Source organism: Lucilia sericata, unplaced genomic scaffold, assembly GCF_015586225.1.
Source record: "Lucilia sericata isolate MDLA Ls3-8-SP2 unplaced genomic scaffold, ASM1558622v1 Contig000144F_arrow, whole genome shotgun sequence".
NCBI classification, from domain to species: Eukaryota; Metazoa; Arthropoda; class Insecta; order Diptera; family Calliphoridae; genus Lucilia; species Lucilia sericata.
The window spans coordinates 366168-387632 of record NW_023994176.1 but is presented as its reverse complement, the minus strand read 5'-3'; the positions used below and the strand labels follow the sequence as shown (position 1 = coordinate 387632).

The following is a 21465-nucleotide window of genomic DNA, read 5'->3' as shown; positions in this document are numbered from 1 at the left end:
GGTTTCTCCGGTTCCTCCTGGCGCATCAATGAAATAAAATCCTCCTTGTAAGAAATAATTATTAAGAAATAATATATGTACATAAATATCATTAATTAATAAAATACTTTAAATATCAAACTTTCTTTGTCTTATTACTTTATGGTTTTGGATAGTGACAAACAAATATTAATAAAATTTTTATAAACAAAAAATGCATATCAATATATTTTGGAAATTTTTTATTTTATATCGACAGGAGTAGCAAAGCACGCCGCGTTTTAGCTAGTTTCAAACATAAAAAGTAACATAGTTCCTTGCCAGAAATACAGGAAGAAACTGTGAAAATTTGCAGGAAATTCGGTCCAGCCGTAGCAGAGCACGCATAAACCACAACAACAAACAAACAAACAAACAAAACAGACATCAGACAGACAGACAGACAGACAGACAGACAGACAATAGACAGAAGACAGACAGACAGACAGACAGACAGACAGACAGACAGGACAGACAGACAACAACAACAGACAGACAACAGACACATGACATACAGAATACAGATACATACATACAGACATACAGAAGACATACATACATACATACATACATACATACATACATACATACATACATACAGACAGACATACATACAGACATACATACAGACATACATACATACAGACATACATACATACATACATACATACAGCATACATACATACATACATACATACATACATACATACATACATACATACATACATACATACATACATACATACATACATACATACATACATACATACATACATACATACATACATACATACATACATACATACATACATACATACATACATACATACATACATACATACATACATACATGGCGAAAGTCCGCTCTTTTTTCTATATTTAAGTTCTTAGTGCAAAATTTGAAGAATTTAGTTCTATTAGTTTCCCATATAAACCAATTTTTGTATTTTATTAATATGGGAGGTACTGCTCCCCTCATGGGTAGTCCGCCAATTTATTTCCCATAATGTTTACATGGATGTTAAAGTTACTCGTGGAAATTTTTAATATTCTAACTATAATAGTTTCCAAGATAAACGAATTTTTGTATTTAATTTATATGGGAGGTGCCACGCCCCCTAATGCTAATCCGCCCACTTTTTGTCTTAAATAATTATATTGATACTAAAGTTGCTCCGACAAAATTTGAAGACTCTAACTATTATATTATCTCAGATATACTAATTTAATATTTTCTTAATATGGGCGTGGCACGTCGCCCACACGAAATTTCAACATAAAAAGTAGCCTATAGTTCCTTCCAGACATACAGGAAGAAACTGTGAAAATTTCAGGAAAATCGGTCTAGCCGTTTAGCAGTCTATAAAGCACAAACAAACAAACAAACATACATACATATATACATACATACATACATACATACATACAAACACACTTTCATTTTTATATATATAGATGTTTGTGATTTAGCCGATTCTATAATAAAAAGTTCAGTGTTGTCATTATTTTTTAAGATATTTACAAATATTGTAAATTTGTCCACCCTGACGTATGACTAATATTAATTATGACTTTCTTGCTAATAATGACAATAGCTGCTGTAAATTTTGGGCGATTTTTAAAATTTAAAAGCAACATTAAAGAAAACACATGAAATTTAACTAAAACAAGCCAATTTATGGAATTATAAACTCAACTAGAACTGAACTTTTAGTTTACATTTAAAGATTTTTATTTTGCAAAAACGTATGATTAACACTAATTCTGACTTTTTAGTTACAAAACTCTTAAATATATAAAACATTTAAAACTTTATGAAGAAAAATTTAATGAAGTAAATTCTGTAAAAACAGTTTAAAATAGCAGCAAAATAAAAAACACTGCAAAAACTTTTTTATTTTTCAGTTGTTTTATAAAGGTTTTTGTTTGAAATATTCCACCTTTTCCTCAGTTTGTTTTATTACTTTTTTGCAGTTATCTTGTAAAAACAAACTTTTTTATTATTAAATCTCTGCTTTAATAAAATTTTATGTTATTTCTGTTTGTTTTTACATTATTAATTAAAATTGTATTAAAAGGTAAATTAATTAGTAATTAAATATGTATATTTTCATGCCACACTTCTGGAAAATTTTAACAAATGCGTTTTATTAGAATGTAATTAATAGAACATGGACATGGCAATGAAACATTAATTAAATTGATAGGAAATACACAAAATGTTTTGGAAAAATTTAAAAGGCAAAAGTTTTTAGAAATAACAATCGAAAAATATAAAATTTTTTTCGCAAATAAATAATTTATAAAATTTGAGTGTTAAAAAATTGTATCCATTTCAGATTTCGGCCAAAATTTTTTCTTAAAGAATATAACTCCTTAATATTATTAATTACATCCTTAAATTTTGATTTTAATTTAAATGTTTCCATCAAAAAGTTTCATAATTTTTCGATATTTTTAAAAGATTTTGACAAAATTCAAATTTTTGCCCATCCTGACGTATGAATAATATTAATTCAGACTTTTTTGCTTGTTAACGCTGTAACTGCTAAAGTTCTTAACAAATTTGAAGAAATTCAAAACTTTAAATTAAAAAATATTTTAAGGTATCTTTTAGTAAAGCAATTGTCTTAAAAAAGTGTAATAAAGACCACGAAAAAAACCTAACATGACAGCTTTTCCGGTTTATATGCTTCTATTCATATTTTTACTGAAATATTCTATAACTAAATATAAATTTAGAATTTTATTTAACAGATTGAATAAAAATAATAGATTGGACTAAAAATAAATTAGAACCGATCAGGAACTGAACTAGAACTGAACTAGAACTGAACTAGAACTGAACTAGAACTGAACTAGAACTGAACTAGAACTGAACTAGAACTGAACTAGAACTGAACTAGAACTGAACTAGAACTGAACTAGAACTGAACTAGAACTGAACTAGAACTGAACTAGAACTGAACTAGAACTGAACTAGAACTGAACTAGAACTGAACTAGAACTGAACTAGAACTGAACTAGAACTGAACTAGAACTGAACTAGAACTGAACTAGAACTGAACTAGAACTGAACTGAAAATTTATTTCAAATTTCTTTAAAGATTAAGATAATTTTTAATTATAATTATGAACACCTTGACGTATGATTAATATTAATTACAACTATTTTCATATTATGGCCATAACTCTTATAAATTTTTATGTTCAAAATTTTAAATATTTTCTAAAACTTTTTCAAAATTAAAAATTTTATCCATCTATATGTATGATTAATAATATTTCTAATTTGTTTGCTTATAAAAGCTGTAAGCTGTAAGGTTTTTTAAAAATTTGTAAAATCTCAAAATTCAATTGATATTTTCTATGACCGAACATATATTTAGAATAAAAGGAAACTGTTTCAATTAAAATATCTTTAAAATTTTAGGTATTTTTTATGGATCTTCAAAAATTTCAATATTTGCTCTCCACGACGTATGATTAATATTTATTCTGAGCTTTTTTTAGATAAATAATATATTTTTTTTTTAATAAATAAACTTTTAAAGTTTTTAAGAAATTATCAATATTCCAAAACTTTTAAACATAAAACAATTTAAAGTTTAATCTTGAAAAAAAGTGAACGTGATGAAACAGCAGAAAACTTTAAGTATTAGAGCATTTAAGACAACAGTCAGTTAGTTTCAAATGCCTTAAATTTTATAGAACTTCTTTAGTTTAGAAAATGTCACCTTAAATTTCCTTTATAGATTTTTATCAAAAATTTTCCTTTGAAGTCCTTTTATTACCTTCATTTGCCATTGATTATTTTCCTCACTGTTCTATTAAATTATTTCTAACTTTGTAACTAAACATATATATAGAAAACATTTATATACAACAAAACGTAAAGGAAAAAATAAATAATGTTGCATACTTAATGGCTGTAACAAGTAAAACTTGTAAAGCCTATTTTTAGAGCTTAGACATACAAAAACACATTGTATACAATAAAATATACACACACACACAAAAAATGAAAACACATTTATATTCCCTTTGAGATTTATTACCAGTTAATAAAAGTTACATACACTTTTTTTAAAAAAAAAATCAAAAATATATATAAATTTCATTAGATATTTTTCCAAAATTATAACAATAACCAGAAAATATACACTTTTTCCTCTTAAAAATATTTTGTTAAAGATTTTTATTATTTTGTTAATTTTTTAACATTTTTCTTTACATTTGAGTACGAGTTATTTTATTTTCCAAAAGAAATCATAAATTTGCACTTTCACTTTTCTTTAAATTTAAAAACAAATTGCACTTTTAAAATGTTATTCAAATTCTTTATTTCAGTTTATTTTTCTATATTCGGTGCTGAGAAGAAACCACTACGCTAGTATAAGTACGAAACTCGACTGAAGTATTTTAAGCTTTGCAGCAACTTAATATACCCTCTTTTAAATGTTAATCGATGTTTTTGTGCGATGTTTTTGTTTTTTTTTAACAATATTTTTACTATTACTGTTGATTTAACACGACCTTTCTGTAACAAAAAGAAACACAAAATTCCTCAAGGGGCACACCTGTTTTCATACACTTAACAAAAACTATAATATTTATTTCTTACTCTCTCATTTATTTTCTTAAACGTCCCAAAAGTATGCTCTGGTTTTAATTTCTAACAACTCCTGCGCATATGCTTTTGGGACAGAAAGGTTCCAAGTTTGTATATGAACAAAATTACTTTAAATAAATTTTTAACATAAATTTAAGCAACACAACAAGTTGTTTGACTATTTTATAAAAAAAATTTCTAATTAATTAAAAAAACTTTAAATTACATTCTTTTATAACAAAATTGGTTTTTAACAGATTTTCTTAGTGAAAAGCACCTCCCATTTACTTCCCACGCACAATAAAGAACAAACACTTTTCACAATTGGCGCCACCTCTTGCTTGTTAGTTTGGCGCCCACGTTCAGAAATCAGCAGCTGTCATTAAAAAAACATTTTAAGTTGAAAGGTTAAAATTAGTTGGAAAAATAGAAAATTAAAATGTAATCTAGGGAAAAAGAATGATCAGTTAAGCACAAAAGTTAAAATAAAGCAGTAATTGCATTACAAACTTAATTGACACAAATACAAGAAAAGTTATTTTAAAACAAAAGCATTAAGATTTCATCAACAAAAGATTTACGTTTGTAGAAAACTTTATTTACTAGTTAAAGCAGCAATAGTTTTTCAAACATTACACTTAAATCAATAAATTTTCCTAAAAGTATGCAGTATTTGCTAAATCCAAAAAAAAAACAAATTCTTGGAAAAAAAAAATTACTTCTTCTCCATTTAATAACATCTCAAACTACTTTTAAACTATAACAACTCCTAAAAGTATGCAAATAACATAAATACTTTTTTTTAGCAAACCTTTACAAAATTATAAAAATATCCCAAAAATATGACCTTAATTATAATAAAAAATAAATATTCATCTCATAAAAATATTATAACTTCAATTTTGCCAACCCTTTAGAAAGTTTTTATTTTATGTTATAAATAGAGCATCTATTTAAATAATAATTTTTCAACAACATTTACTTGTTAAAAGTTTTTTAACAATATTTTTTTATTCCAAATATTTTTCACAATTTATATATGAATTCAACCTTAAACTTTTGCTGTTTGACGTTGTTGTTTTTCCTGCCATCAGGTGTGCTGCAAAAGATTTTGTTGATTCTTATTTTGCCAATTTCTTTCAAAATGAAAATAAATCTCGTTAAATGTCTGCCTGAAATATGAAGAGAATATTTTCCTGCAATTTCCACCTTCAGCATGAATTTCTAAGAATAAGAAAAGGAGTGTCAAAAAGAATATTTAGCTAAGACGAAATCTATTTAGGCTACAGCAGAAATACAAAGCCATGGTCTAGTCTATAGTTTAGTCTGTAGTCTAATCTATAGTCTAATCTAATAGTCTAGTCTATAGTCTAGTCTATAGTCTAATCTAATAGTCTAGTCTATAGTCTAGTCTATAGTCTAGTCTATAGTCTAGTCTATAGTCTAGTCTATAGTCTAGTCTATAGTCTAGTCTATAGTCTAGTCTATAGTCTAGTCTATAGTCTAGTCTATAGTAGTCTAGTCTATAGTCTAGTCTAAGTCTAGTCTATAGTCTAGTCTATAGTCTAGTCTATAGTCTAGTCTATAGTCTAGTCTATAGTCTAGTCTATAGTCTAGTCTATAGTCTAGTCTATAGTCTAGTCTATAGTCTAGTCTATAGTCTAGTCTATAGTCTAGTCTATAGTCTAGTCTATAGTCTAGTCTATAGTCTAGTCTATAGTCTAGTCTATAGTCTAGTCTATAGTCTAGTCTATAGTCTAGTCTATAGTCTAGTCTATAGTCTAGTCTATAGTCTAGTCTATAGTCTAGTCTATAGTCTAGTCTATAGTCTAGTCTATAGTCTAGTCTATAGTCTAGTCTATAGTCTAGTCTATAGTCTAGTCTATAGTCTAGTCTATAGTCTAGTCTATAGTCTAGTCTATAGTCTAGTCTATAGTCTAGTCTATAGTCTAGTCTATAGTCTAGTCTATAGTCTAGTCTATAGTCTATTCTATAGTCTAGTCTATAGTCTAGTCTATAGTCTAGTCTATAGTATGTCTAGTCTAGTCTAGTAGTCTAGTCTATAGTCTAGTCTATAGTCTAGTCTATAGTCTAGTCTATAGTCTAGTCTATAGTCTAGTCTATAGTCTAGTCTATGTCTAGTCTATAGTCTAGTCTATAGTCTAGTCTATAGTCTAGTCTATAGTCTAGTCTATAGTCTAGTCTATAGTCTAGTCTATAGTCTAGTCTATAGTCTAGTCTATAGTCTAGTCTATAGTCTAGTCTATAGTCTAGTCTATAGTCTAGTCTATAGTCTAGTCTATAGTCTAGTCTATAGTCTAGTCTATAGTCTAGTCTATAGTCTAGTCTATAGTCTAGTCTATAGTCTAGTCTATAGTCTAGTCTATAGTCTAGTCTATAGTCTAGTCTATAGTCTAGTCTATAGTCTAGTCTATAGTCTAGTCTATAGTCTAGTATAGTCTAGTCTATAGTCTATAGTCTAGTCTATAGTCTAGTCTATAGTCTAGTCTATAGTCTAGTCTATAGTCTAGTCTATAGTCTAGTCTATAGTCTAGTCTATAGTCTAGTCTATAGTCTAGTCTATAGTCTAGTCTATAGTCTAGTCAGTCTAGTCTATAGTCTATAGTCTAGTCTATAGTCTAGTCTATAGTCTATAGTCTAGTCTATAGTCTAGTCTATAGTCTAGTCTATAGTCTAGTCTATAGTCTAGTCTATAGTCTAGTCTATAGTCTAGTCTATAGTCTAGTCTATAGTCTAGTCTATAGTCTAGTCTATAGTCTAGTCTATAGTCTAGTCTATAGTCTAGTCTATAGTCTAGTCTATAGTCTAGTCTAGTCTAGTCTATAGTCTAGCCTAGAGTCTAGTCTATAGTCTAGTCTATAGTCTAGTCTATAGTCTAGTCTATAGTCTAGTCTATAGTCTAGTCTATAGTCTAGTCTATAGTCTAGTCTATAGTCTTATAGTCTAGTCTATAGTCTAGTCTATAGTCTAGTCTAGTATAGTCTAGTCTATAGTCTAGTCTATAGTCTAGTCTATAGTCTAGTCTATAGTCTAGTCTATAGTCTAGTCTCTAGTCTATAGTCTAGTCTATAGTCTAGTCTATAGTCTAGTCTATAGTCTAGTCTATAGTCTAGTCTATAGTCTAGTCTATAGTCTAGTCTATAGTCTAGTCTATAGTCTAGTCTATAGTCTAGTCTATAGTCTAGTCTATAGTCTAGTCTATAGTCTAGTCTAGTCTAGTCTATAGTCTAGTCTAGTCTAGTCTATAGTCTAGTCTATAGTCTAGTCTATAGTCTAGTCTATAGTCTAGTCTATAGTCTAGTCTATAGTCTAGTCTATAGTCTAGTCTATAGTCTAGTCTATAGTCTAGTCTATAGTCTAGTCTATAGTCTAGTCTATAGTCTAGTCTATAGTCTAGTCTATAGGTCTAGTCTATAGTCTAGTCTATAGTCTAGTCTATAGTCTAGTCTATAGTCTAGTCTATAGTCTAGTCTATAGTCTAGTCTATAGTCTAGTCTATAGTCTAGTCTATAGTCTAGTCTATAGTCTAGTCTATAGTCTAGTCTATAGTCTAGTCTATAGTCTAGTCTAGTCTATAGTCTAGTCTATAGTCTAGTCTATAGTCTAGTCTATAGTCTAGTCTATAGTCTAGTCTATAGTCTAGACTATAATAATATTTAGCTAAGACGAAATCTATTTAGGCTACAGCAGAAATACAAAGCCATGGTCTAGTCTATAGTCTAGTCTGTAGTCTAATCTATAGTCTAATCTGTAGTCTAATCTATAGTCTAATCTATAGTCTAGTCTGTAGTCTAATCTATAGTCTAGTCTACTCTATAGTCGAATCTGTAGTCGAATCTGTAGTCGAATCTATAGTCTAGTGTATAGTCGAATCTATAGTCTAGTCTATAGTCTAGTCTATAGTCTAGTCTATAGTCTATAGTCTAGTCTATAGTCTAGTCTATAGTCTAGTCTATAGTCTAGTCTATAGTCCAGTCTATAGTCTAGTCTATAGTCTAGTCTATAGTCTAGTCTATAGTCTAGTCTATAGTCTAGTCTATAGTCTAGTCTAGTCTAGTCTATAGTCTAGTCTATAGTCTAGTCTATAGTCTAGTCTATAGTCTAGTCTATAGTCTAGTCTATAGTCTAGTCTATAGTCTAGTCTATAGTCTAGTCTATAGTCTAGTCTATAGTCTAGTCTATAGTCTAGTCTATAGTCTAGTCTATAGTCTAGTCTATAGTCTAGTCTATAGTCTAGTCTATAGTCTAGTCTATTCTAGTCTATAGTCTAGTCTATAGTCTAGTCTATAGTCTAGTCTATAGTCTAGTCTATAGTCTAGCCTAGAGTCTAGTCTATAGTCTAGTCTATAGTCTAGTCTATAGTCTAGTCTATAGTCTAGTCTATAGTCTAGTCTATAGTCTAGTCTATAGTCTAGTCTATAGTCTAGTCTATAGTCTAGTCTATAGTCTAGTCTATAGTCTAGTCTATAGTCTAGTCTATAGTCTAGTCTATAGTCTAGTCTATAGTCTAGTCTATAGTCTAGTCTATAGTAGCTAGAGTCTATAGTCTAGTCTATAGTCTAGTCTATAGTCTAGTCTATAGTCTAGTCTATAGTCTAGTCTATAGTCTAGTCTATAGTCTAGTCTATAGTCTAGTCTATAGTCTAGTCGATAGTCTAGTCTATAGGTCTAGCTATAGTCTAGTCTATAGTCTAGTCTATAGTCTAGTCTATAGTCTAGTCTATAGTCTAGTCTATAGTCTAGTCTATAGTCTAGTCTATAGGTCTAGTCTATAGTCTAGTCTATAGTCTAGTCTATAGTCTAGTCTATAGTCTAGTCCTAGTCTCGTATAGTCTAGTCTATAGTCTAGTCTATAGTCTAGTCTATAGTCTAGTCTATAGTCTAGTCTATAGTCTAGTCTATAGTCTAGTCTATAGTCTAGTCTGTAGTCTAGTCTATAGTCTAGTCTATAGTCTAGTCTATAGTCTAGTCTATAGTCCTAGTCTATAGTCTAGTCTATAGTCTAGTCTATAGTCTAGTCTATAGTCTAGTCTATAGTCTAGTCTATAGTCTAGTCTATAGTCTAGTCTATAGTCTAGTCTATAGTCTAGTCTATAGTCTAGTCTATAGTCTAGTCTATAGTCTAAATACAAAGCCATGGTCTAGTCTATAGTCTAGTCTGAGTCTAATCTATAGTCTAATCTGTAGTCTAATCTATAGTCTAATCTATAGTCTAGTCTGTAGTCTAATCTATAGTCTAGTCTACTCTATAGTCGAATCTATAGTCGAATCTATAGTCTAGTGTATAGTCGAATCTATAGTCTAGTCTATAGTCTAGTCTATAGTCTAGTCTATAGTCTAGTCTATAGTCTAGTGTATAGTCTAGTCTATAGTCTAGTCTATAGTCTAGTCTATAGTCTAGTCTATAGTCTAGTCTATAGTCTAGTCTATAGTCTAGTCTATAGTCTAGTCTATAGTCTAGTCTATAGTCTAGTCTATAGTCTAGTCTATAGTCTAGTCTATAGTCTAGTCTATAGTCTAGTCTATAGTCTAGTCTATAGTCTAGTCTATAGTCTAGTCTATATTATAGTCTATAGTCTAGTCTATAGTCTAGTCTATAGTCTAGTCTATAGTCTAGTCTTTAGTCTAGTCTATAGTCTAGTCTATAGTCTAGTCTATAGTCTAGTCTATAGTCTAGTCTATAGTCTAGTCTATAGTCTAGTCTATAGTCTAGTCAATAGTCTAGTCTATAGTCTAGTCTATAGTCTAGTCTATAGTCTAGTCTATAGTCTAGTCTATATTCAAGTCTATAGTAAAGTTATTGATCTTGTCAGTAGTCTAATCTATAGTATAGTATAAAATATAGCCTATAGTTTAGTCTGTAGTCTAGTCTGGAAGAAATGTTGTTTTTTATGATTAAAAGAAAATTATCATTGAATTAAAAATTACATATATTTAAGATGTCTAATTGTATATTACTCTCCATTTACCCCGAGCGAAAGTTATCCAAGCATCTTATAAGGATAATGATGCATGAATGTTATTGCTCATATAAGCATACCTTTAAGCTTAGAACCCAGCGTACAGTTTTAAGTTAACATACTCCTGGGTAAGGTGTTTTTAAGATTTTATTAATATCTCAATATCTAGTGTCTTTGTCAATTTGGAAAGTATATTTTCTAAAGAAATATTCTACATAATTCCTGTTCACTGGGTTTACTATATAGCAAGTAATATGTATGTTAAAAAAAATATAAAAGAAAAATTCTTTTGCTTTCAAATATTGACAACAATAAATTTTATTAGAATTATTTTCTATGTAATAAAGAAAATCGTTAAAGGTGAAATAGTTTTCCAGTAACAGCCATGATTTGATGATGAAGATGCCAAAAGCAACAACAATAACTATGAGAAAAAATATTGCCACAATATGTTGCAGAAAATGAAGGGGTAAAGTAAGAATTTTAAAGTAATAAAATTGTTATATGGAGAAAAGAAAGAAATCAAAATCCTTAAAAATTTTAAATCGTTGGAACTTTGGAAAAATATTGCAGTTATGATTATAATTAAACACAAAGTCACAATTAATATTAATCATACGTCATGGTGAACAAAATTTATAAATTATTTAAAATCTTGGAAAATAACTAAAATATTAAAAATTATTTGATTGAAATGAATAAAATTAAAACTAAATTTATACTTAATGCATTAAGAACTCTTTAAAATTAAAATTTTCTATTAGATTTGGTAGGTTAAACATATCTTTTTTAGTTATTATTTTAAAACTAGACTAGACTTGTACCCCAAAAACAATTAATATCACTTAAAATAAAATCACATTTAAGCATAATTATTAATTAACACTAATTATGCCTTAAAATTCTATTTATAAAAGCAGACACCTTCAGTTTGGCCACATTCATGTCCACCGTATCTTTGAGGTTTATTGAACCCATGTCCTCAACATGACTATAGTCTGCAACCAAGATAATAAACAATAATTAATACAACACAAATAACAAAGAGAACTGGAGCCTAACAATTCAGGTAAAAAAAAAATAAATAAAATTAAAAATTCTTAAAAAAGAAACATTTCATAAGTACACCTTTGTCTGTTAATGTTGAAAAACATTATACACACCTTTAATAAGTAAAACATTTTGGTCATTTTGTAAGCCAGCTGCACGCCAGGGATCCAATAGACCGTGAGTAAAAATAACACGTTTGGAAACATTAGAAAAACCACCAAAAAGTTTGTTTATCGCTAAAGCTCTGGCCTGTAATTGTTGTAATGTTAGAGGAGAATAATGAGTGCCATGACCTAAATTTTCCATAAAAACATCCTGGCACAATTGTTGGAAATAAGACAAAGGCACCTGGCCACCAAATGCTGGAGTATAATGTGTATTTGTAGATGATGTTATTGTGAACGCTTCATTTGTAGTGGTGGTGGCTGTGGTGGAAAACCAACCAAATTCCTGACAAGTTTGATAAAACCAAGGACGTGCTATGTAACAAAAAGCAACAATTTTCATTTCATTAAAATTTATGAAAAATATTCATATTACTTACTGCCTGTTGTTAGTTCATTTACATCTGTAAATATTGACTTCAGGCCTTGATAAGTGAAATCCAAGCACCATTCCTCAAACTCTTCTCTAATTTTCAATTCTTCTTCATTTGAAAATACTTGTGCAAAATATTTGATTAAAGCTTCGCTGGGTTTAAAATCCAATTTAGTGAAAGTTGAACAAAATTGTGGTATAAAAGCACTATTTTACATAATAAAATCAACATTATTTTCCACTTAATTTATATTTTAATTTAAAAAGCTCACCTATAGCTTTGCACTAAGCCGGCAAAATAATTTCCCAAACCATTGAAAAAAGCTTGTCTATCGAGTGTATTTGTGGCGTCAAATGTTTGGCATACATTTAATTTTCTTAATAAACTAGAAGCTTTATTGGTTTGCATCTCTTTTACCAAACCTTTAAAAGCTTCATCGAGCTTTTGGGCACATCTTACTCCACCTTTTTGTTGCAATGAAGTCATAGTTAAAGTCATGTACTCTAAGGGATTAGAAACACAAATAGTTAAAGTCATGTACTCTAAGGGATTAGAAAAACCAAATATCAATAAAAGTTTTTTTAAGTTTAACTTTTTTTCAAAATTAGCAAATGTTTTTTAGCAATAAAACTTTATGCAAAAGCTTTCTTTTTAGTTCTTTTAATTCATATCAAAAGAATTTCATTTAATACGAACTCCTGTTGGAATGTTATTCTATAAACCATATATGAAAAAGCTCTTAAGCTTAAGAAAATGCGCTTTAAAATGTTTCTCGTTATGTTTCTTTAAAGCTTTTTTTATAAAGCTGTTAAAATCTATATATAAAATAACGATATTTGCGTTGTCCCAAAAAACTTTTGACAGTTTAAAGTTCTTTACAATTAGTTTTACAATAATTTTAAATTTATAGTTAAAGCTTTTTATAAACACATTGAAAGCTTTTTTAAAATATCACTTAATACTTACCATTAAAATCCATTTTAGCCCTTAAAGGAGCACTAGAGGCCCAGGCTACCTCGGCCATTTCAGGATATAATTTCATAAACCATGCTACCATACTGCCAGAATAAGAACCTCCGACTAAAACGATTTTGGCATTTGCTAAAGCTTTTGTAGACGACTTCTGATAAGTTAGAAAGCTCTTTAAGTCTTCAAGGGATTGTAGAACATTAAGGAATTGTAAGTTGTCAGTAGATGAGTCGCTGAAAACAATAATAAAAAATAAAGCTTTTAATGTAGCTTTTAGAAATAAATGTATGAAAGCTTTAAGAAAAACTTCAAGCGTTACAAACTAGATATCTTTAAAAGTACTTTATTAAATAAATCAATTGAAAGCTCTATTTATTCACATACTTTATCATTATTTTACGTTTGATAATTTTAAAGCTCTTTAATGAATAATCGAATATTAACCAATTTGATTTGAGGAAAGCTTTTTATGGACCTTAAGATAATACTTTATGATAGAAGTCTATAATAAATCATTAATTTTCATATAAAACCAAGAAAGCTCTTTTTATTAATAAATCTATTATTAATCCACTTTAAAAGCTTTTTTTAATTTTTTCCTAGATTTATAGAAAAATACAACTTTTGAGCTTTTTAAGAAAATAAACCTTAAAAGCTTTTATTTACACATACATACATTACATTAATTTTCAGTTTCAAAGCCTTTAGAAGCTTTTATAAAAAATATTATAAAAACCTATTATAACAGCTTTTGGTGAATAGCAAAAGCTTTTTAAGAATGGAATTTAAACATAAAAAGCTTTTTATAACTATTACCCTTAATACAAAAAAAGGACTTTTGGCTTTTTAAGATAAAAACATTTAAGCTTTTTTATTAATTTTTACATAAAAAATCAAAAGCTAAAATAATTCTTAATTTGATATAAATTTATTGAGTGTATAAAAAAGCTTTAAGAGAGATTGTTATAAAATGAGCTTTTTATGAAAAAAAAATTATTAACCCGATTCAAAAAATCTTTTTATAAAAGCTTTTATGAAAAATCTTTGCAGGAGCTTTTTTTAAAAAATTTTAAAATTAATTTTCTTATAAAAACTAACAAAACGTCAAAAGCTATTTTTTTTAATTTTAATATAAATCGATTTAAATAGAGGATATGAAGTTATAGCTGATACATACATATATATAAAGACGATAAGCTTTTTTCATCAAAATCATAAATAGCTTTTGAGCTTTTTAAGAAATTAACCCTTTAAAGCTTTTATTTACAAGCTTATATTTAAAAGCGTTTATTTACACATACATATATAACAAAGAAAGCTTCTTAATTTTGAGTTTAATGAAAAGCTTTAAAAAAGCTTTATTTATGAGGTGAGCTTTTTATGAAAAAACTTAGGATGAGCACTAATTTACATAGTTTTTTAAAAGCCGACAAACTTTTGTGGCAAAATCATAAAAAGCTTTTGAGCTTTTTAAGATAAAACCTTTTTTTACCCTTTTTCATCAAAATCATAAATAGCTTTTGAGCATTTTAAGAAATTGACCCTTTAAAGCTTTAATTTACAAGCTTATATTTAAAAGAGTTTATTTACACAAATGTAACAAAAAAAGCATCCTAATTTTGAGTTTAAAGAAAAGCTTTATTTATGAAGGTGAGCTTTTTATGAAAAAACTTAGGATGAGTTCTAATTTACACAGTTTTTTTTAAAGCCTATAAACTTTTTTTAAAAAGCATCTTCATTTTGAGTTTAAAGAAAAGCTTTAAAAAAGCTTTATTTATGAAGGTGAGATTTTTATGAAAAAACTTAGGATAATCTCTAATTTACACAGTTTTTAAAAAAAAGCCTATAAACTTTTTTTAAAAAGCTCAAAAGCTTTTTATTTACCCATATGGATTAATTTTGAATTAAAATTCATAAATCTTCAAGAATTCCTAATTTAATAAAAAACTACTGAGTTTAAGGAAAAGCTTTGAATAATAAATTAAAGTTCAACTCACCTTTTCGGCCAACTCTGACCATAATAACGATGTTCCGTATAAAACATTAAAGCTTCCTGCTGTTTGGCCATATCATAAAAATGACCAGCTTGCAGCATATGCGGTAATATTTCCCATTCACCACCCACAAACACAAATATGGGTGACCCAACTTGATAGAAATTATCATTGACAAAATAACGCTGTCATAAGGAGAAAAAATAATATTAATAAAATGATTATTACGAACTGTAAGAAGTTTACCATTAACCAGGTTTCCGTATTATTAACATCAAAATGATCTACTGGCTGTTGCAGCCAAAGCTCCTTTATCTCACCGCATTCTTTGGTAATATTCAACACATTGACGGGTGGTTCTTGGTGTAACATTTTAAAAACTTTTTTATATGGATTAATTTTATGCGGAACTTGACATGAAATATTATTAAATATGTAAAATAATTGTAATGCAACTACAATATATACAGACAGAGAGTTAAACATGATTATGAATTGAAGCAGAAAAAATGTTTAAATGTTTATTAAAATTTGTTAATATTTATAAAGAAAAAATTAAAGCGGAAGTAGTGTGGTTTTTAAATGGTAATAATAATATGCCAGAGGCCATAAACTAGAACATGAACCCCTATATTTATATTTGAGGACAAAGTAATTCATTTATAAAAAAATATTAATATAAAATAATTGAATTCTTATGTTTAAACAATTGCAATAAAAATTTTAAAAATTGTTTACAAATAATGTGTGAATGGAAAGAGAGATTTAAAGTTTTCAGTTGGAGTCATATATTTTCTTTAGAATCCTTTAGTTGTGGCAACACTAGTTTGAATACTAACCCCTTTTTTGTTGGACTCTTTATAACTCTCACAAAACAATTCTATGTTTTTGTTAAAAAAGCTTTGCTCTCACTTTCTCTATAAACTTACTCATTCTCTCTAAATAAAAAGCTTTTTTCGACTTTCACTTACCGCAGCAAATACTCATTACATTCCACCCTCTTTTACAACAGTTGGTAAAATACAATTTTACTACAAATTAGAAAAATAAGCAACAAAGCGACAGGAAGGACCAAAAAAATACACTCAAATACATTGATAGAAAGAAGCCAGTGTCTCTTAGTGGCCTCCTGTTGCTCAACAAACTAACAGGTGGCTACGTCATGACTGTCATTGTATGTTAACATGATATTAAAAGATTTAGACATGAAGTTAAATAGGAAGCGCACAAATATAAAAGTAAAATAGACACAGCCATACAAGTACATTAGAAAAACACACACACACACACACAGATGACTCTTTAACTATAAAAAGTAACATTAGAAGGACTTGTGGAAAAAGGACGTACGAACATCTTGAATGAAAAATACTTTTTGGCACACAAAAAAAAAAAAGAAAAAAAAAAGCATTACGGAAAACGAGGAAAAATGTTAAGTAGTAGAATAATAAAAACAAAAGAAAGAAAAATATGCATAAATATATACTACAAAAAAACACATTTATAAATATAAAAATATAAATAAAATAATGTTAATGAAAGTCTATGTATGTATGAGTAAGTAAGAATTATACTATTTTTTCCCTAAATGTTTTATAAATGCAGGCTTGTAACACATCCTTTAATACACATTTGTGTATGTGTGTGTTTGATGTGGTGTATAAGTTTGTGGGAGTATGTCAAATTGGTAGGGTGTGTGTTAAAGTATTTTAAGAATCTACTTGTTGTGGAGGTATGTTTATTTCTGTTTTTCTTTTTTTTTTATTTATGTATATGGTTTGGGGTTTTATAGTACAGTTACACCTTGACATCGAAACACATTTATCTTATGATGTTTGTTTTTGTTACTCTTTTTTTTCATGCTTAAATCAACTGTTACTTTTGGAATACGGGGGAAAGTGAGAAAACTTGAAGCTTTAAAGGAAAATTTCGCTAAATCATCAAGTAGATCTAAGTGATCTTTTTCAAATACTAAAGCAAAGTAAAATTAATTTTCACTTTAAAAGGTTTTCTGTGAATATAAAAAAGGATTTTAAGCTTTTTTTAAAAAAGAACTTATAAAGCTCTTACTTAAATATAATTAACGCAATTAAAACATTTTAACATAAAGCTGAAAAAGCTTTAAACAAATTCCTATTAAAAATTATTGAAAAAATGTAAATTTAAACGTCTTCTATATTTCCTTAGCTTAAGAAGCTTTTCTTATACACAGTTTAGAATTCATTTTGATTAGAAAATTGGCAAAACTTTTAAAGTTCTTTATTAAATAATACCTTCTATAGAAAAAGCGCTTAAACATTTTTTTCATAAAAAAGTTTTAAATTTGTAAAAGAGCTTTTTAAAAAGCTGTTGACAACTTTTTAATTCTTTTCAATATTTTTTAATAAAAAGGTTTTTAATTTGTGAAAGAGCTTTTTAAAAAGCTGCTCAACAATTTTTCATTAAAAAAAACATACAAAACTTTCATTAAAAACTTACAGAACTTTAAAAGGTCTTTATCACAAAAGCTTTTTTATAAATAGTGTCTAGAGAATATACTTACCCACCGTTTAAAAAGCTTTTTCTATAAAAATGTTTCAAATTTATAGAAGTGCTTTAAGCTCCTTATGCGAATATAATTTATAAAGCTTTATAAAAAAGACCGAATTTGCAGAAAAACCTTTAGTAAAATAAAGCTTCAGCAGTGGAGCTTTTTTATATACTTCTTTCTTCTTTCAATAAAATATATATTTATAACAAAGCTTTAAAAGCTTTGTGGGATTTTTCCATTAAATAAAACTTTGTTATAGAAAGCTTTTTAAAAACAGTGTCGAAAAAAGTTTTTTTATTTTTAAGATACTTGTCATAAAAAGCTTTTTAAGGTCTTTGTCATAAAAAGTCTTTTTAAACCTTTTTAGATCTTTGACGAAAAAGCTTTTTTAGATATTTTTCATAAAAAACTTTTTATGATATTTTTCATAAAGAGCTTTATAAAAGCTTTTTAAACTGTTTTTCATAAAAAGCAATATTAAAGCTTTTTAAACTGATTTTTATTAAAAAAGCTTTTGAAAGCCTTTTAAACAGTTTATTTACTTTTTTTACATTTTAAGATACTTGTCATAAAAAGCTTTTTAAGATCTTTGTTATAAAAAAACTTTTTAATGCATTTTAAAACCTTTTTAATGCATTTTAAGACCTAAAAGCTTTTTTAAAGCTTATTAGGATCTTTAGTTTTTTAATATCTTTTTCAAAAAGTTATTTAGAATAGAGAAATCAATAAATCAATTTATTTTGAATAGAGAACTTTTAAAGCTTTATCATTGTTTAAGTGAGAATAAAATTAAATAATCTATGTATTTAAAATGTGTAAATAAAAGCTTTTAAGGTTTTTTTTTAAATTTTCAAAAGCTCTATATCTTCGTATTCACAAAAAGCTTTATAAAAGCTTTTTTTATTTATAATCGTTTCTATAAAAAGATTTTTTGAACAAAGATGAATTTATGTCCTGAGTATGTGTCTTTTTAGGAGCTTTTTGCACAGTTTATATTAACTTTAGTGTTCTCTGTTTAAAATTGATCAAAGAGTTGATCAGTTTACTCTACTTATTTAGAACAGTTTATAGTGGATCAGTTCAATATTCATAGAATTGATCATTCCATTACATTTAGAATTGATCTCTTAACTCTTTTGAGAATTGATGAGTGTTTTGTTTCAGCAATTAACTCAGCATAGAACTGATCATGCAATTAACTTTTGACTCTGTTTAAAATTGATCAGTGGACTCTATTGAGAGATGTTCAGTGTGCTCTATTTAGAACTGATAAGTCGACTGTGCTTATAAGCAATCAGCTCATTTTACATAGAATTTATTATACCATTTAGAATTGATCAGTCAATTCTTTTAAGTTGTCTCGAGTTGATCTTTTTAGAATTGATCATTTGACTCCGTTTAGAGTTGATTAGTTGACTGTATTAAGAATTGATTGGTAGACTCTGTATAGATGAGTTGACTTGATTGATAAGTTGATTTTATGCAGAGATTAGTTGATCAGTACAATCTACTTAAAGCTTATTAGATTTCTCTGTATATAGTTGATCAATCGGATACGTTTATAATTGATCATTGGACTCTGTTAAGAGTTGATCATTCGGATCTTTTAAGAGTTGATCAGTCGTCTCTGTTTCGAATTTATTACTTGACTCTGTATATAGTTGATAAGTGGATTCTGCAGAAAGCAGATTAGTCGATTCTTTATTCTTGATTATGTTTAAAATTGATCAGTCGACTCTGTTTAGAGTTCATTTATTCTCTCCATATCATGCTGATCAGCTCAGTCGTCTCTGTTATGAATTGATTACTTGACACTTCGTGAAGCAGTCGGTCTTTGTGTAGTTTATTTGTAGAATTGCTGAGTCGATTTCTGCTTAGAGGGTAGATCAGTTAACTTTACGTATACATAAACTGGTGCTATTGTTTTTAAAGTCAACATTTTTGATATATGTATATCATCTCTTAAAACATTCATTAACACTATTGTTTGTTGCTCTGGCATGTCATGACGTCAGAATTTCCTGGTTTTATGAAGTGTCTAACATTACAACTCTATACAATATTTATTCTGCTAAAAGAAAAACATTTTATAACTGCATGTCCTGCTGTTTATAAACATTTTACCAGGGCAATGTGTTTTTTATGGTTTCTTGTAACATTTTTCATTTCTTGTGAACAATTTAGAAGAGTGTTTGTTTGTTTGTGTCGCAAGTTTCCTTTACCATACACAATAACGTAAAAGATATAAAACAGTATTTTTTTTTTTTTTGGTGGCACTTCCTTGTTGTTGTTTTTTTAATTGCAATAATTTCCTGTAAAGTTGTTGTTGTTTTTTCGCTAAAAATCCATGACATCCATTAAAATTTACGTTGTTCGGGGTGTGTGTGTGTGTTTGTTGGTATTTTTTTATTACACCCCATTTCAGCTTGGTTGATTTTACGAGTTACCATTAAGATATATTAGCTGTTGGGCCACAGATACAACTAAAAACCAAATTGTTCTTTATAAAAACGAATACTTGATTATGTGTGGAAATAAACTGAAATACATGAAAAACGCAAATGTAATAGAAAAAAATTTATATTAATTAAAATTCAGCGAAAATTACCCTTTTTATAAAGAACGTATAATAAATAGTATAATGAAATTTTCATGGATATTTGAAAGTAATTAAATAAATTTGTGTAAAAAATGTTTTTTCTGCTAACTGTAAAAGGTAATGTTAATAAACTTAAACACAATATGAACGAAGTCTTTTTTGGTGCAAGTTTACACTTAAACATTTAAATCTTTTTCCCCCTTTTTTCTGATAAAATCTTAATTTTATTTTATACGCCTTAAACTTATTTAAAATGATTTAACAAACTCTAAGCTAGAATAAGATGAAGACATATAATGTACTTAATGACTTTTAAAATTTCATTTTTTTCTCTAGCAATAAAAACTTTTGAGCGATATTTTTCAATTCCCCCGCTTGACGTTTCCCCCTATTACGTCCTATAACTTTTACAACTACTTGAGACTTACTGTAGCGAAAATGGTTAAAAATATTTCTAGTCTAGCAATGACAATTTAAACGATTTTCTATGTTAAAGAAGTTAAAATAACTTTATACAGTTTTGTTGCATTGAGCTGCTTAAAGTGTTTGCAAAACTGCAGTTGTGACAGTGTCATGTTTTCTTGTATGTGTCTGTGTGCGCGAGTGTTTGTTTACTTGTATAAGTGTGTTTATTCTTCCATAAGCAGGATTATAATTTAATTTTTCTCTAAGGAATAAAACTCTGTGTGTTGGAAAATGGAGGCAATGAAAGCAGCAAGTGTCAAGGCAGCCATGATCCTGTTGTATTTGGCGGAGGTGTTATTTTTTGCCATTTCTTTTACTCTTATGTTACTAACTATGGACTGGGTAATGTAATGTGGCGATAAATGTAAACATTTTTATTTGAAAGTAAACCGACCGAGAGTAGAACAACATTCATTTAATAAATGTATAAAAGAACGTAAGGTAAAGGTCAAATGTAATACATTTTTGTTGTCATTTAAAATTAGTTTTTGATTGTAATTGTGATATTGTTGAACAAAACTAAAACAAATTTAATCGATAGAACAATTTTATGAAAATATTAGATTATTTTTTTGGTTTAACAAGACACTTGATTTATTTGAATGGTGTTTAAGGTGGCGTATGAGTATTAAAATAATAATAATACGTTATGGTGGCGACATAAAACTCCTTTTCTGTCAAAAGAAAACTTGGTTTGATCAGTTCTAGT

At 27.9% G+C, this 21465-nt stretch overlaps 3 protein-coding genes across 3 annotated transcripts in view; all 3 read right to left on the bottom strand.

The window, feature by feature from the left end:
- LOC119601134 (IDLSRF-like peptide) overlaps positions 1–4419 on the bottom strand; it is a 111952-nt gene extending 107533 nt beyond the window's left edge. The window contains 1 exon segment of the mRNA XM_037951894.1: positions 4253–4419. The gene's annotated coding sequence lies outside the window, so the exon portion shown is untranslated.
- A 7077-nt stretch (positions 4420–11496) lies between these two features.
- Positions 11497–12697, bottom strand: LOC119601147 (putative serine protease K12H4.7). The gene is made up of 4 exons (XM_037951911.1): positions 12471–12697; positions 12206–12405; positions 11775–12140; positions 11497–11609 (listed from the first exon to the last, which is right to left on the bottom strand). Exons 1-4 carry the CDS (start codon positions 12695–12697, stop codon positions 11497–11499), a joined length of 906 nt encoding a protein of 301 aa, XP_037807839.1.
- Positions 12698–13154: 457 nt separating this feature from the next.
- Positions 13155–15534, bottom strand: LOC119601133 (putative serine protease K12H4.7). The gene is made up of 3 exons (XM_037951893.1): positions 15409–15534; positions 15166–15347; positions 13155–13401 (listed from the first exon to the last, which is right to left on the bottom strand). The coding sequence occupies exons 1-3, from the start codon at positions 15532–15534 to the stop codon at positions 13155–13157; spliced, it is 555 nt and encodes a 184-aa protein (XP_037807821.1).
- Between the last annotated feature and the right edge of the window lie 5931 nt (positions 15535–21465).